The sequence below is a fragment of the Macrosteles quadrilineatus genome, unplaced genomic scaffold, assembly GCF_028750875.1.
Source record: "Macrosteles quadrilineatus isolate MER2022 unplaced genomic scaffold, UCM_ALF_1.0 Scaffold_3__2_contigs__length_128488019, whole genome shotgun sequence".
NCBI classification, from domain to species: Eukaryota; Metazoa; Arthropoda; class Insecta; order Hemiptera; family Cicadellidae; genus Macrosteles; species Macrosteles quadrilineatus.
In genome coordinates, this window is record NW_026542596.1 from 117,042,011 (window position 1) to 117,059,984 (window position 17,974).

The following is a 17,974-nucleotide window of genomic DNA, read 5'->3' on the forward strand; positions in this document are numbered from 1 at the left end:
ATAATTTCAGACCAGTTAAAGTTTAGTAATTAGTAAAAATACCCCCGCCGCAGCAAACCTGCAGACTAAGCAAATTTCCATATGTCTGATTGGATTTACACTAAAATGTCTACTTAAAAATTTAACATTTATTTCCTATTTAAATAGAATTATTTTAACAGGTACTTAGGTTTGCTGCATCAGGGAGGGTAAAACTTTTTTTTGTAAAATGTTAATAGTTAGTAAGAAATAAAAACATTTTCCAAATTTGACCAAAATATGTTCATAAACAAGCAAACTACAACAGTTTACTTATTCTCCATAAGAATAACATGGGAATTAAAACTTACATTTTTTTTGAATTTTCTCCGTAACCATTAGGCGCATAGTAACACTTCAATATACTAAATTATTTGTTTTTTTAAGCTCTACAAAATGGTTTGAAAAGATTTTGCAACATTTTATTTTTTTTAGGTCAAAAATGGGAAAAACCTATTTTTACCCCATAAAACAACCCGTAAACCCCCGTTCCCATAGTCCGATCATGCTGGTTCGCGAACTCGTTCGAGTTTATCCCGCCTTACACCTTCACACCAAATTTTATCAAAATCGGACAAAAATTACTCAAGTTATCGTGCGGATGGACACATATATATATATATATATATATATATATATATATATATATATATATATATATCTATATATATAGATATATAAAAATTTGAACGAATGGTGTTTTTGGCCTCTGGGGACATCAAAATGAAAAAGTAAATCGGTCCCGGGTCTAGGTCTTACCATGAGACCTACGGTAATAGCTACTTCCCTATAGGGAAATTCGCTAAAAGTAGATTGAGTAATAAATATTTATGATCTACTTTGAAAATTGGTTAAAAGTTTCAACGGCATTTGTTTTCTGTAATTCACAGAATTTCATGGTTCAATAGATAAAATGTATTTTCTTCTATAATTGTTATTCGTATAATTGTTCCTAAACGTTATTTCAAAGTTAGGTGAATAAAAAAACACAACGATTCTGACTTCGGGATAGAATGGTATTGGAAATTATTTTCTCTTATGATTTGGAAGAGAGGGCAGGAAGAAACAGAGTAATGGGGCAGTATGTCTTGCTAGTATTTGTAAACAAAGTTTTAATATGAGACTTAAGAAGTAGAAAAGCTTGCTCGCTAAGTTTAATGGAAAAACTATAAAGATAGTACTATTTAGATCAACAAAAACAATTTTTACAGCATATTATCTTTTGTACAGGGATTAGTATGAAACCTAGTGGTAACAAATTAAAAAATGTTGTAACCACATATCAGAACTAAAAGAAGTTTTAAGTCCACACCTGTTGAGATTTGTTGAGGTAAATGACTTAACACCTAGGGCTACATACATTTAGGGTTCGGCTTGGATCCTCAAAGGATAATATTAGGAAGATCGTAGTCATCTCCCACTATTCCAGAAAAATTGTGGACAACTTCTGAAATCGTGCAGATATCACGATCATGGAGAAATCCTTTGAACATCCTCTGGAATTACAGAAACATGACCATCTCCTATGATCGCGACAAAATCATGAACATTTAGCGCAATCACAGTCAAAATTATCTCGTCCTGTAATTTCTCTTGAGAAAGTCAGGAATTATCATTATCGTTTGATTATCATTAAACTATAGTCTTGTAAGTGTGGTGGGTAGGTTTATTCTGACCAATGATATTGTCCAGTGTGATGAAGACAGCAGCATGTGGCACATGGCTGGGTGACCTAATCACAGCACTGATGGTGACGGACGTCATGCTGCAAGACAATCTCTACCCGGACTGGGCACCGATGTTGCGCAGACTGTGGCGTAGATCCAACATACCTCGGATACTCATCTTCTGGGTAGGCTCTGTGCTCGCCACCATCATAGTGGTGACTCTTATCATCAGCGACTTTATCAGCTGGGACAAGCTCAACAGGGATTTCATCGCCAGCACTGGTTAGTCCATTTATATCGTAGAATCCACCTTTGTATTCATCTTTTGTCAATGCTAAAAGTGTTGATCAGCTTAGTCAGTGTTACCCTAATGCCCACACCTCTACTGGTTACATGTCCGCTTCCATGAACTGTTATATTGGGACACTGTAAGAGAATATAGAGAATTCCTGTTTTTTTAGAATAAATTTGTCTTAAATCCCATCAACCACCATTGCAAATCAAATTATCAAATTGTTTATTGTCGTTAGGCATAATAATCATGCAATAGACCTGGCCATTGAAAAAAAAAATGGTAATCATGGCAGACAACTCAGGCTAATAAGTAATTAATGAAGATAAATCTCTGTAAATGGTTTTTCTTGTCAGAAATAACCTCTATATTCCTAATCTCAGTATGCAGCCTCCTTAAGGAGTAGACTTTGTAACACCGGTTTTGCACCATGTTGGGAAGGTATAATTCCTGGAAGCACGAGTAAAGGCATGTCTTGTGGCATTCGACGGCTGAGAATCAGACAATAAATCATTTGCAAAAAGACGTACCTATTAACTATTTCACATTTGGTTTAGAGTAGACTTTGTAGCTATGGAATATTTAACTTTCAATCACTCTGTGTTCTGTTGTACTCTTATACATCATCATTATTCTCTATAAACCATACTCTGTGTTTGATACTTTACATTTTATAGGAACCACTAACTGTTTTCTGCACCTGATCAAGCTCTGTGTTTTATAGAGTTGTCTCGGGCCTTCCTAGCTTCCTTCATCCTCGTGATGGATCTACTGATCATGATGCAGGACTGGGACTTTCCCCACTTTACCACGACGCTGCACATCAACCTACCGGGGTTCAGTGTCGCCACGCTTGAGTGGAAGTATGCTGAGATTCACCTCACTGGTCAGTACTAATCCTACCTCTAGTGGAGGGAGCTGGTCTAGTGGCAGAGGGCGGGACTCAGGTCCTAGGGGTCCTGGGTTCAAATCCTCAACCGCTAGGTCTAGCCTGAAGTAATGTGTCTCAAAATGTGCTGGCACTAGCTTGTAAAAAGTGGTACTGAGAAGTCGCTAGTTACATTTTAATATTAAAAAATGTAATTTATAACCACCACAATGTGTTGATAATGTTCATCTCAATAATACCACATCTATAATGACTGAACCATGATGAGTCTGATTTTGATTTCAGGCAAATGGTTTAACTACGGGTTAATTTTCATGGTCATGTTGCTGGACCTGAACATGTGGAAAAATCAAATCTTCTACTACCCGAGTAAATACGGACAGTATTATGGTAAGTCTACACCCAGAGCAGTTTTCCCCAACAAGTAGTATGCATACCTTTAGTGGTAAGTAGTAAGTAGAGGCAACTGCGGTGGTATGAATCCTGTGAATTATAGTGGGGAGCGGAATTTGCATACACACAAGAACCCTTCCCCCACCACCTGTGCTTTTGTTATTTTGTGCAGTCATCTCAACGCCAATGGATTATTGCATTAACACTAGTGTCTAGTAGTATGACTCTCAGTGACTTGTTGAGAGCCTTTCATAATCTCGCCATACACACAATCTTAACTGACACAATCTGTAAATGATGATGTTAAGTACCGATTTTATATCAGGGTTATTTAGGGTGGTGACAGCATTAATTCCAGCGGCAATTGTGTACAGCAACAAGACTGTAGCACAAGTACAAGATTATTTTGTAAGAATGTAATAAAAATTAAGTGACTTATTACTAATTAGAAAAATAACACCAAAATAGTATGGAGTGGAACTAAAAAACCATTGTGTCTGCTGCTCAGTTCACCTCTCATAACTTTTACAACAGCGTTTCAATACAATGTTTTGAAACCAACAAAACTCGCAACGTTTATTAGGAAGATTTTAAAATAGTTTAGTAACGACGTTAGGCATTTTTGATTTTAACTTCGATGATAGAGTCGAATTTTAAGTTGAATGTTACTGTGTTTCTTTTCAGAACCAGGGAGGAAGATCTTGACAGTGTTGGATGATAACATCTTGGCCTCCGGTAACAAAAGTCTGTGGACATGGGAGGCCAGATCTCAAACTAATGCTTCTACTGGACAACCTTATTGGAAGAGTGAGTAATAGTTGTATACCTTTGACTATTAACCATTCTATTTCCATGTTGAAGTTTTATCCTGTTAGAATATAAATCATTGTAGCTGAAATGAGCCACCGTTAGAGTGTTCTGATGTGAATTACTGATTACTGTTGAATTCGCTAAACTTCGACCAAGCCAAAATGAAAGGACGACTTTTTGTTATAGCATCCTTTATGTCACATCCACTATCGCAGTAATACTAAACAGTATCAGTAAGATACATACTTTCTCCCATTAGCTTGCACAACCGTTATCATGGGCAAGTGGTGGGAGAAAGTGCAGTATAGTATGGGAAAAATCACAGATGCTGCAATAACTCTTGAACTGTAATTTTTACAGCAATAGGGGTTGCACCATTCTGTTTAGGATTGGTTGAGATTATAAGAACCATATAATCCTTAACTTTAATCAAAATCGATCAAGCGTTTTTGAGAATCAGATTTTTTGTTAATTAATTTTTTTATGGGAAAATCACATTAGTTGCATTTACTTTTGTTATCAATCACAATTTTTATAGCAATGGGGGTTGTACCATTTTGTTTAGAGCTAAATGCACTATGACATACAGAATTTTAATCCCCTGAGTCTTCATGCTTATTATCTATTTCATTCGATCAGACCAAATATTTTCCTTTATCTCAAATTTTACTTTTGAAAACTATGAAAATCGTATCTTACACTTCTCAATGTGTCAATATTTGGCCGAGTGCAAATTAGCCTAATTTGACGAATTGGTAGCATAGTTCAGACCCACTTGGGGAAAAAATCTTTGTACACATTATTGAAAACATGGTTGAAATAAATAGTTTCGTTTGAAAACGTAGTTTAATGTTTATGTTAATGATGTGTGCGTGTTGCAGATGACATGGTGATGAACTCACGCTACATGGAGTACCCGATGCTACTCAAGTGTACTGCCATTATTCCGTCCTTTGTGGCCGTCACGTTCTTTGTGGCGGTTGTGAGCCTGTATGGCCGCTTCCCCGAGGACCAGGTATGATTATAACAAAATACTGCCCGAGAACGGTTAAAATATATCGTGCAATCTTTCAATGACCTAGAGTACCTCCTCTAAACACAGTAACTGCAGAACCCCTGTATGTTTTATTCAGCTGTTTGCACTCTGCACATCATTTGCACGCACTGCACACCCTCTGTTGATGGGTTATAATGTGTTAGTGAATGTTTAAAACTGTTTCTGAATTTCATGTTGAACTGAACTTACTACTCGTTTATTGGATATTTTTCAAACAAATGTTTGGTTAAAAAGAATAAAGAATGTTCAAAAGAAAAACTTGCTTTCTTTTTTAGGTTAAACGCTGGTGAATTTAGGTTGTTGGTGTTGTCAATCCTATGTATTTGACCATTTGACCTTATTTATGTATTATGTATTTAGGTGAAAAAGGTGGGTAATGTAAAATAAAAAATCAGAACTAAAGTAGAATGCTGTTAGAAATTGTCTCTAACACATTGACCAACCTTTTCTAAACAGATATTAAACGGATTGCCAAAACATTATAAGATTAGCAAACTCCCCCCCTCCCCTATTATCAAAGTTAGTTGCACGTTCAAATAATGAAAGTAGACAAGGGTTGAAAAGATAGTTTTTGCCCAAGTGAGCTATATTTTTTGTAATATTGCACCATTATATAAGCTCCCAAATTAACTACCATTTTGTTTTCAATTTTGCTATTGTGAACAATCAGCTGTTTAGAAAGGGATAAAATCATATTGTCTATTCCATTGTGTTAGTGTCCATCATACTATCGATGAATGAATATTGATTGGAAGACATCCTTTATTTAATTTCTTTAGAGGAAGTGCAGATGTAACCTAGTACAGAACGATAATCTTAACTCAATATATTGAAACTGGAACGTTTGGGGTGCAATGACTAGAAATAAAAACACCATTTGGGGAATTAAATAAAACCCGGCCGACTACATGTTTACAGTTTGTTGGAATCTTGAGGACTGGTCAGCAAGGAAACTTTTGGAACGGCGGTTAAACGTGGAGGGAAAAGTGGCGTGATGGGTTGTAGCCAATCCGGGAGCTTTATTGAAATCATACGATATGACGTCACAGTCGCCTGATCGCAGTCAGGACACAAATGCAAAACATATTGCCAACTCTTTCTAACACCAATCTAAATATCGTAAAAATGGCAACATTATGGTACATTATTATTGTATACACTACATTTCCTCCCCTTTAAGTTTAAAATATTTTTTTCTTAAAATACGCAATTTTATCAACACATCAAACCAATTAAATAATCATTAAGTAGCCTAAAACAAAAACACTTTTATAAAACAATATTGTATGACTCAATCAAATAATACAAAACAATCTTGATAAAATTGGAAACAAAACACAGAAATAAATATTTACAAATTCAACCTTTCAGGAGGTTTTATTTCTCTGGCAGATCGCCTCAATGGCGATGCTTGTTTGGGTCGATCAGCTGATCGTACAGGTGATGTAAAGGTCACGTCCGGTGGAGTAAGCGATGAGCGCGTACTACTACGTTTACTACGTCCTGGAGTACGAGGTGTACTCGGCATTTCCGGTCTCATGGGTGAAGCCCGACCAGCTGACTGAGCATTGTTACCAACATCCTGGTCAAACATGTGTCTAGCTGGAGGCAACACTACCTCTCTAGTAATATCATTCTGTTGATCATTTAAATTTACCTTAGTGTTTAACCCTACCAGCTGGTCAATATGGCGCTTCCATACAATACCTGAGTCTAATTTTACTAAATAAGATACAGGACTTAACACTTTAATCACTACACCTTGTGTCCATTTATTTCTTCCCCTGTAATCACGGACTAAAACAGGCTGTCCTATTGACAGTTCTCTAGTTTGACTGCCCCCTTTGTTTACAACTTGTTTGTTTTGGTTTGACAAAACCGTTTTACTAACAGAAGGACGTATCAGATCTAATGTAGTTCGCAATACTCTACCGAACATTAGTTTGGCTGGTGTTTCATTGGTTGTATTATGTACTGCATTTCGATATGCCAACAAAAATCTACTTAAAGCTAAGTCTGGATTTTGATTTGAAAACAAAGCCCCTCTTATTCTTTTCTTTACTGTTTTTACAGCATTTTCCGCCTGGCCATTACTAGCGGGAAAATAAGGTGGTGTAAGCGTATGCCTAACCCCATTAGCTTTAAGAAACTTGCTAAATTCACAGGATGTAAAAGGAGGGCCATTGTCTGTGACACACTGTTCCGGAATTCCAAACCTTGCAAACATAGGTCTCAATTTATTTATGACTACTTTGGCAGATGTGGAACTGACCTCCTCTACTTCTATCCATTTACTATAAGCATCAACTACAACCATATACAACTTTGAATTAATAGGGCCTAAAAAATCTATGTGTAATCGTTGCCACGCTGACTTTGGGTATTCCCATACATGTAAATATGACCTTGACGGGCTTTGACGTTCCATGAGACATTGCGAGCAACTATTGGCAAGTTCTTCTATGTCTTTATCTATTGAAGGCCACCATAGATAAGAACGGGCTAGAGCCTTCATTTTGACTATCCCTAAATGTCCACAATGCAATTCTTGTAACAGTCCCCTTTTATACATTTTTGGAATGACAACCCGATAACCCCACATTAATATGCCATGCTCAATAGTTAGTTCGCTCCGCCTTATGAAATAAGGTCGTAATTCCTCGTTTACCTCATTAGGCCAGCCATACAAGACATAGCCAAATACCTTACTTAACTCGTGGTCTTTTTGTGTTTCCCTCTTAATATCAACAAAACTAATTGGAATATCTCCCTCCGCTAAAAATTGCAAATAGGTTCCTACATAAGGATTTTCCTCATACTGATCGTTAACATGTTTGGCTTGCAAAGGTAAGCGAGATAAACAATCTGCAGAAGCATTTCCCTGAGAGGAAACATATTGTATGTCAAAATCATAGCTGGCTAAAAATAAAGCATACCTCTGTAATCTGCTAGTGGCAAAAGCCGGAAGTCCCTTTTTAGGGCCAAAAATTGACAACAATGGTTTGTGGTCTGTTACTAGTGTGAATTTTCTACCAAACAAATACTGATTAAATCTTTTAACAGCAAACACAATAGCTAAAGCTTCTTTGTCTATTACAGAGTAGTTTGATTCGGCTTTAGACAATGTCCTTGACGCAAAACAAATAGGTTTTTCAGATCCATCTGATTGCATTTGACTTAACACACTTCCGACCCCGTAGGCAGAACTATCAGTAGCTAACCTCAAGGGTAAATTTGGGTCATAATGCGCCAAAATAGGAGCTGAAACTAATTTGCTCTTAATTAATTGAAACGCTTTGTCACATGATAAATTCCATTCAAATGGAGTGTCCTTTCTGAGTAAATGATACAGTGGGGATACAATGGTAGACATACTTGGCACAAATTTAGAATAATAATTGACTAAACCTAGAAAAGCTTTTAACTGAGTTACATTGGTAGGCACTGGGGCGTTTACAATAGCTTCAATTTTACTAGGAGATGTGCCTAGTCCTTGTTTACTTAATATGTACCCTAAATACTCAACAGATTTACAGAAAAACTGACATTTATTTTGACTTACTGTTAAACCATGATTCTTTAAAGTTTCACACACTTGAATCAATCTCTCTAGGTGCTGTTTGTCATCAGTTCCTGTTACCAAAATATCGTCTAGGAAGCAAACAACGCCGGGAATGTGAGCTAAAATGCGTTCCATTATCCTCTGAAATATTCCCGGGGCGGATGCTACACCATATGGAACTCGGTTGTAAATATACAATCCTTTCGATGTACTTATTGTACAATACTTCTTTGATTCCTCGTCTAACTTTACCTGAGTGTAAGCCTGAGAAAGATCGATTTTTGAAAATGTCTCCCCTTTTTGTAAATTATTAAAAATGTCCTCAATCCTTGGAATTGGGTGGCGATTGACTACTAAATAGGGGTTGAGCGTTACTTTAAAATCGCCACATATTCTTATACTTCCGTCCTTTTTCAAAATAGGCACAATTGGAGTTCCCCATTCACTATTGCTTACTTGAGTTAAAATCCCATTATTTACTAATCGATCAATCTCACACTCCACTTTACTTTTGATCGAAAATGGTATAGGTCTGGGTTTGAAAAACTTAGGAATTACATTTTCCTTCAACTCTAATCTAGCTGCATCTCCCTTGTAACAACCTAACACATCAGTAAATACCTCAGGAAATTTACTGTACAGTTTACTGACAATTACAGGTTTTTGATCTAGCTTTTCAACCGTGTTCAAACTATTTTCTTTAGGGATTTGGATCGATATTTCTAGTTCCCTAATCCAGTCTCTTCCCATTAGAGGATTAGCCCCTTTAGACACAACATACAATGTTAACTTTTTATGCTCAGATTCATGCTGTACATTTACGTTAAGTTTGCCTACAGGTTTTATTGGCTGGTTTGTATAGGAGCTCAAAACTAAATTAGTGGGCATTAATTCGAGATCAGAGAAATTATCGTTATAACACTTTTCAGAAATTACTGACACGCATGCTCCACTGTCAACCTCAAATGGCAATACAGTATGTTCTACTTTAAGATTAACCGTGATAGGTTTTATTCTATCCCTCTGTTTACTTTCCTCATCATTTATGGAAAATAAATTAGCTAAATCACTATAATCATCGTCATTGTCATTGACACCTGTGTTCTCTACATAGTTTTGCTTATACTTATGAGACTTGTTACCAGAGGTAAACTTAGGTGTACAGTTCTTTTGTCCATCTTTACGCTTATCATTAAATGCAAATTTAGATTGTGACTCACCATTGTTTTTCTTCATCAGACACGCACTTTCTAAATGGCCTTTCCTCTTACAAAAATTGCAAGATAAACTTTTAAAACGGCACTCACTTTTTAAATGACCAGATTTACCACAACAATAGCACTTTACTTCACTTTTTGAGCGCTGCCACGGCTTCCGCTGCTGCTGCTGCTGCTTCGAAGCGACGTTGTGGAGACGACTTCCTCCCCCCGTGTTGTGGTAGGTCAGGGCCGCGGTGTCTCTAGCTGCCAACTCCATCGATGTGGCTATTTGGACCGTCTTCTCGAAGGTGAGATCTTCTTCGCCCAGCAACCTCTTCTTGGTGGCGTCGTCCCTCAACCCACTTACGATCCTGTCCCGAAGATGATCCGGTAGTTTGTCCTTAAACTCGCAGTTGACAGAGAGTTTCTTCAGGTTGACGATGTAATCAGCGACTGATTCATGCTCTAATTGTGTTCGTAGACTAAACTTGTACCTTTCGGCAATAAAAGATGGTTTTGGATGTAGATGTCCCTTAATGATCCGTACAATATCCTCGTAGCTCTTAGTAGCAGGTTTGTCTGGTGTACATAGGTCTTTAAGCAGGTTATAAGTTTTCACTCCGACAACCGTCAAAAGCGTACTAACCTTTTTAGCGTCGGTAATATCGTTACATGTAACAAACAATTCAAAACGCTCGATATATGAGTCCCACGTTTCTTCCGAATTATCAAAAGGACCGATCGCACCCATGAACGACATCTTGAAATTTAATAAAGTTCCAAAGTTATCAATAAGGTTCTCATCAAGCGGCATTAATGTTTCACTCACACGCACTGTTCGAAGTTAACTTGACCGAATTCTTCTGTAAACACACGTACCTTCCTACGGTGCACTAGAAGTTCAATTGTCACTTTTAAAAACACACGTACCTTGCTACGGTGCACTTCGATTGTCACTTAAATCACTTAAAAACTTTTTACGCGTTGAGTCATTTTCGTACCTCGTCGCCACTGGAACGTTTGGGGTGCAATGACTAGAAATAAAAACACCATTTGGGGAATTAAATAAAACCCGGCCGACTACATGTTTACGGTTTGTTGGAATCTTGAGGACTGGTCAGCAAGGAAACTTTTGGAACGGCGGTTAAACGTGGAGGGAAAAGTGGCGTGATGGGTTGTAGCCAATCCGGGAGCTTTATTGAAATCATACGATATGACGTCACAGTCGCCTGATCGCAGTCAGGACACAAATGCAAAACATATTGCCAACTCTTTCTAACACCAATCTAAATATCGTAAAAATGGCAACATTATGGTACATTATTATTGTATACACTACAGAAACGTTTTCAAGTAACAATTTTACAATGTGAATGTTTTACTGATTGTTGATATCTTCTTACATATTGTTGTCTTATTGTTAATTATTGTTGATCATTGTTACAGGAGCACCCCAACCATCGGAGTCACAGCCCCTGTCTTGCGGATGCCGGAGTCAATGTCTAGTCTTAAGGGGCTGAATTCCTCCCAGAGATTCATACTGTATCTTCACTTCACCTAACCTAACCTAACCTCTCACACCACCTCACTCAGAATTTGGATTACTTTTAGTCATATATGTTTAGCTTGTTTAAGGAAATTAGAAATTGAGGTTGTTATTCAACTTCATACCTTTTTTCCAGATTTAAGAAACAATCCACCCAGTAGAATAGGAGAATACTGTAAAATTAGATTAAGGAAGTCAATTATAATACCGTGGTTTTTATTTTTTGTCTCCAGGGTTGAAGCGATGACTCCAATAAGATGACCAGTTTATATGATTTCAAAAATGAAGTAACTAAGCTCCAAAACTGGCTAACAGTAACTAACGGTGAACTGACGATGACAACATTCATAACTTTTCATTGTTAGTTATTGGAAATAAAACTTCTTGGTCTATAACCTTTTTGGGATTTACAATTTTTTTATGATACTTTGACCATAAGGGACGTTTTCTCCAATTGTGAAATCTTAAAAAAATAATATCCTATTACTAACTAATTGTGTGGTTTAACACGTATTTTATTTAATAAAACTTCAAAATAATAACAGTTAAACCTTTTTTTTTATTGCTAATCCAAATTCTGGGATGATGTTAGTCGCTTACCAAACGCCATCATGCCACTAACTGTATTTAAATCACACAACAGGTCTTTCACTAATATTATTTATTATTTTACAAACTGGATTCGTGCTAGTTTGTTGATGTCTTTGACAAAGGATTTAAATGTTGTGTTTGTCATTTAATTTTACACTTACATAGTTAATTTACTAATTTCTAGTAAACCAAGATATGTCATTTGGTGAATCTAGGGTATATTGGTGCATACCATTAAAACTAAGTTTATGAATATTCTTAGAAACATGTTGATAATTTGAGAGTTAATATGACTTGGCGATGTTGAGTTTGTTAAACAATTACACTAGATGAAAAACTTAACACTAGATTGGTAAGGCCAGCAAACGTATAAAGTAAGGTTATGTTTGGGGGAATTCTTAAAAAAATGTTCAATTGAATTTTTGTAAAACTGAGCCATCTAATCATTAAAATTAGTGTTAAATTTTTGTTGAAAGTAACAAATTTTAAGTAGCAAAACACTGATTTCAATTTTGGTCGTGAAATACGTAGATATTCAAGACTTTTTCGAAAATAGGCGCTTTCCCCACGAACTGCCTCAACTATGCTGGGGTTTAGGAACGACTAAAACAAGCTAACTTTCACGCCAAACTTAAAAATATGAACTGCATTACCTCCGAACTCTTACCAATCTAAGGTTAAATATTTGTGAACAAGTGTTTAATTAATCACTTTCTCATGGTACAAAACTACTATGTTATGTATGTTTGTGATATTAGGAATTAGTTTTTTGAATTTTAAGCAAGTGAATTTAGTTAAGTTATAGATTCATAACAAACTATTGAACAAACCTGTGAATGATAGTATCCTAAATATAGAACAAAGGAAAATATTTATTTTGCAACAAGATTTTAAAATCAGTTAGCTTATGTCAACGACTTATTTGCATGCAATGCAGCTGCTTTTGCTTTCATTTTAATTGTTTACAGGTTTATTAATGTTTCTGTTAGTGTTTGTTGTATATGCCAAGTATATTCACTGTCGTAGCAGTTATTCGTGCCTGCTTGGTTGAAAAGCTTTTATTTAACAAGATGTGCTGCTTTTAATACTGGAATATTACAATAGATTTTTTTATAATATATTTTCTAACACCTAATCATTTTAATTTTTATGTTCCTTTTTTGTTTAGTAATATTGATTTAAGACTAATCCTAATGTATATTGCTATTGGAAACAAACTATTTTCACTAATTTAAAGTATTAGTTATAGGCCTAATAGTTGTGTAGTTTCTATTGTAATATTTCATGTACTGTGATGCGCTTTTTGAAGGTGAGACCACTGAAATGTACATTAAAAAAAAATCAAGTTTCTTCCTCCAAATATTCTTTTTGTAACATCCTCTTTAAAATGCATCAACTTGACATTTTTTTACACACTATTTAATCTTAATCAAATGATAAAAAGTAAAACCTGTATCTCTTTGTTCCTTCTTTCTGTCTTCCATTATTTAGCCTATTTATAGCTTCCTTAATTCTCTTCCATGAATACTTTCTTGGGGGGTCTTCCGTCCAGCTAAACTAACTTCTTCCGTGTGAAATATACTTTTCCAATAGAATTTCAGAGATATTGTTTATACAGAACTATATACAGTAGAACCGTATACAGTAAACTATATACAGGTTTTAACCGAATTCGGGTAAACCAAAACCCGGGTTAACCGAAACGGTTCCATAAGATAATACAGGGCTAAAATATACCGTAAGTAATACGTAATGTAAAATGCTTTAGTAACTTCAGATGTTTAGTTTAAAGCATTTTCTAAACCATTGTAAAATTTCTGTAGTAGATATATGGTTTTAAATTCATTTTTCCAACTCACAGTGGTAGGTTATTTTTAGCATATGAGGGGTTACCGAAAAATTGGTTATCCGAAACAGTTTTCCCCCCTTTATTTTGGTTAACAGGGATTCTACTGTAATTAAACTGTATGATGCATACATATCTGAAAAACCGTTTTAAGATTTATTTTTCTTCCAAGAAAATTTGTAAAAGTAACCTATTCCTGACATAGCCACCTAAGTTCTAGAAACATCCTTGTTTGTATTCTCTTATAATCTGTTTACAAAATGTAGGCGGTTTGAGGGTAAGCGATTCAATCCCCTCCACCTCACCCTAACTTTGAAACAGGTGAAGGATGATCAGCTGATTAAACATCTTCCTAAAAAAATGGTGGGGAATCCCAGGAAACCTCCTTTTTATGTTTTTGTCATTACTAAACATAATAAAATGTTCCGGATATTTCTGGACACTGTTACCAACATGGTAGGGATGTTAGATTGTTGAATGAACATTTCAGTGGTGCAGTTGGTAGTTAGTGCGGTCCTACTTTCTGTCTGACTTGAAGGAATCTCTAAAGGAGTGAATTCAGCCCCTATTTTGGGGAAGGGGGGAGATTAGCCAGTAGTTTAGCTTAGCTTAGCTTAGTGTATTTGTTTAGTTTGCTATTTTTGTTTGTAGACTTTACTTTCAAACTCGAACAAACTTTACATTTAGATTTCACATTTTGATATGCATGTTTTGCAAAATGAACTTTACATGTTAGCTATTTAGTGTTCCCAAAACAAGAAAAACCACTTAATACCGAGTTATTATATTTATTACTTCTTATTTGGTACTTATCAAAGTTTTTTCAGCCAATCTACTACCGAATTGTACTGGTATTTAATTTTGGTTTCATGAAAATCTTACAGTCTTTTATCATATTTCTTTAAAAATTTTCTACATTTAAATGAAAACTGTATGCAAAGTTTGTTGGATTTGTAGCATTTATTTGGCGTAGCAAGAAAATTAAACTGAAGTGAAGAGTTAACTAATTATGTCATTGATTAAGTCGAGATTAGTAAACTTAGTTAAACTAACTCTAGTGTTAATACCATCCAAAGTCTAACTATCGGTGAAAAAAGGTGAATGATTTGTAAAAAGTTGATAGCAAACCATAATTTGTTAATATTGCTGATTGAACTATGTAAAAGTGTGTGGTCATAATGGAAGACATTTATTTGATTTAGATATTTTGTTAAATTTGTGTCTAAAAACTAATTTTCACAGTAATGTATATTATTAATATCCAAGCAGTTATTATTTGTATTTAATTCATAAAAGTATCATAACATCAAAATGCAAAATGGTGTTTCCCATGTATTTTTCTTAAATTTAGTTATTAGTTATTCCTTAGTCAACATCTTTTTAAAGTAACCCCATACCATGACCATTATTGTAGGTTTACGATGTAACATTTTAGGCACAATACAGTTACTTATATATAGTATATATTTTTGTATTACATCTTTGTTAGTTATAATCAATATTTTATTGAAAATGTTACTTTGCACAGACTTCAAAGTTACCAGTCCTTCCAAAACTTTATTTACTATTGCCATGCAAAATATATTTTTTGAAAACTATTATTTTTGTGTTTAGGATTTTGTTTACTTGTCTCTGTAAATTTATTTCTCATTGTTAATGTTTACTTCTTTTCTGTAAATAATTTTATATTTTTGTTATATTTTCAAATATTACAAAATGTTGTCCAATACCTATACCAGAATTGTATCTTATATCCGATATATTTATTTTAATAAATAATTTTTAAATGTGACCAATTTAATGCTATTTATTTTACAAGTATTTACAGAGTGTTTTAATAATGTAAAAATGCATTTCTTTTTATAAGTGTGACTTGAATTAAAATTTTTTGTCATACTTTTTTTCCAATTATGTTTTGGTGTTTAAGAACAAATGTTTGAAGAATATTTGATCTTTTTGTCTAGAAAATGTAACACTAACAGATTGTAATATAAATGTTTGGAAGCAATTTCTTAGTAATATTATAGCACTGATCACAAGCCTGTACACTTGTAGAGTAGCTAACATTTTAGCTTGTAGTTAGCTGTCTAGCTAGGTAGCCGAACAAATTGCCACTTATAGCTTTAAACTGTGTCCAGCTATGTCAATTTTAGTACCAATTTCATTTTTCTCTAAAGCTTAAAAAGAGGTTCCCTATTTACTACTTCTTTTTTCAGATTCACCTTTTTTATCTGCATGGAGGCCTACTTTTTTTGTGTTTTTATGTTGAATTTTTTCATTGTAACAAATTGGAATCAGCTTGAAAGTTTAAATATAATTAAAAACTCTAGAAGCAAAAACCAAATGATCTGATAATTTTGATCTTTTTTATTGGATTGATTCTGTCGAAATCATCATTGTAATGATACAATTGTGTATGTTACCATATAAAAGTTAAAAAAAAAATTCTCTAGTTTGTTTCTATTAAAAAAATACATTAAAATTATACAAAGGTTTTTCAAAGTTATTATTTTTTGTTTGTATAATATTCTATTATCCTAACAGACTAAATTGTATAATAACAATGTATAAGTTAGTTTAAGTGATAATGGTTTACGAAATTAAGGTTGTGTTATGAAGTAAGTGTACATTTTTCAATAATACAGTACATAAATAATATACTAGTACATTAGATTTTTTATTGACTTTTTCAAGCTTTGCTGTTTTCAATAATTTCCATCAAAGCAATAACTTTAATTTATTTTCAAAACATATTATTATTATTTGCACGGTAGGTTATTAAATGTAGCAGGGAACCATCATTCACAAGTCTTACATATTCCCGATATTTCAATCTGATGGACACAGTTTCTCATAGTATATAGAACAAATATTAAATGTGTTAGACTTAGTTTCACCTGTGTTTTGTTTGTAAGATTTTAACCATTGTTTTAAACTAGTTCTTTGAATGTGAAAAGAATAGGTTATACAATTTCTAGAGCAGTTTTGTGATTGCAACAAGGTGATTTTATATTTTCCGATCTTATAATTTCATGACAAACATTGTACTCTTACAGAGTACATTTTAACTATTTAAGAGTAAGAGTATTTAACGTTAACTCGATCCAAATATTCAACTTGAAAAGTTGCTTATTCGCACTCAGCATTTTATATTGTACTAGAAAATTTAGGAATTTTGTTTGAAACTGATAGCTTTTCCATTGTCATTAGATTATTGTCACTCTATTTTATCCATTTTTGTTTGTGTTGTATCTAATACTTAATCTTTTTAGATTTAAAATCATGTAACTTTGTTTTGTGAGACATTTATATTTTTTTTCTCTATACATTGTTCATTATAGGCATGTAATAATAGCTCAGATGAGCGGCAGCGAGTTCAGGTTGGATTTCAGGGTGTCTAACTCTCATAGCAGTCTCGTAAAAGTTGCTGTTTTTAATTTTAAGGCATATATTTTCATCAGGGTCATACAAAACGTTACCCAAACTCAAACTGGATAATTTTATTTTCATTCCTCCTAAATCATAAGCTACTTTTTATAATGTGTACCACTTGTTAAAATAATTGAAGGAATGGCACAGTGTATTAAACACTCTTCTCATTTACTTAATGATTAACTCATGGTTTTTGATATTCAAGAAATATTCAGTAGAATAAAAAAACTACACACCTATCTCTATGGATAAAGGTTACTGAAAAGTCACACATTTTTTATTTACGAGACACCCTGCTTAATCTTATGTAGGCCTACTTGATCACCTTAAACCTCAACAACAAGCCTATAATGAACAAGTTTAAATCTTTATTTGGAGAGTGGAAAGAACATAAAACCTTTCTACAACTTTTCATTTTTTAACTCTCACTTATTTTAACTTTTAAGTTTTATTTTATCACTCACATTCCTGCTTTACTCACTGCCCGGTTGACTTCTCGCCTTGCCTGAATCGATGAAAGCTTTAAACAATTTTAACCCCGAGACGGAGGTGCGAAAAGTTGCCGAGCAGTGACTCGTAGCATTGGTCTACTGAAGTGTCCTTAGTCCGCTATGTACATAATTGGCTCTCGATGTATGTGGGGTGCTTAATTAATACAACTGACCAAATACA

At 34.4% G+C, this 17,974-nt stretch overlaps 1 protein-coding gene across 1 annotated transcript in view; it reads left to right on the forward strand.

The window, feature by feature from the left end:
• The window catches only part of LOC128988810 (uncharacterized), a 59,518-nt gene extending 41,544 nt beyond the window's left edge, over positions 1-17,974 (forward strand). The window contains exons 10-15 of the mRNA XM_054410470.1: positions 1,711-1,967; positions 2,702-2,863; positions 3,152-3,256; positions 3,944-4,066; positions 4,951-5,084; positions 11,334-17,974. Of these exons, the coding sequence (XP_054266445.1) occupies positions 1,711-1,967; positions 2,702-2,863; positions 3,152-3,256; positions 3,944-4,066; positions 4,951-5,084; positions 11,334-11,393 (841 nt within the window). The 3' untranslated portion in view covers positions 11,394-17,974. The remainder of the gene's footprint in view (positions 1-1,710; positions 1,968-2,701; positions 2,864-3,151; positions 3,257-3,943; positions 4,067-4,950; positions 5,085-11,333) is intronic.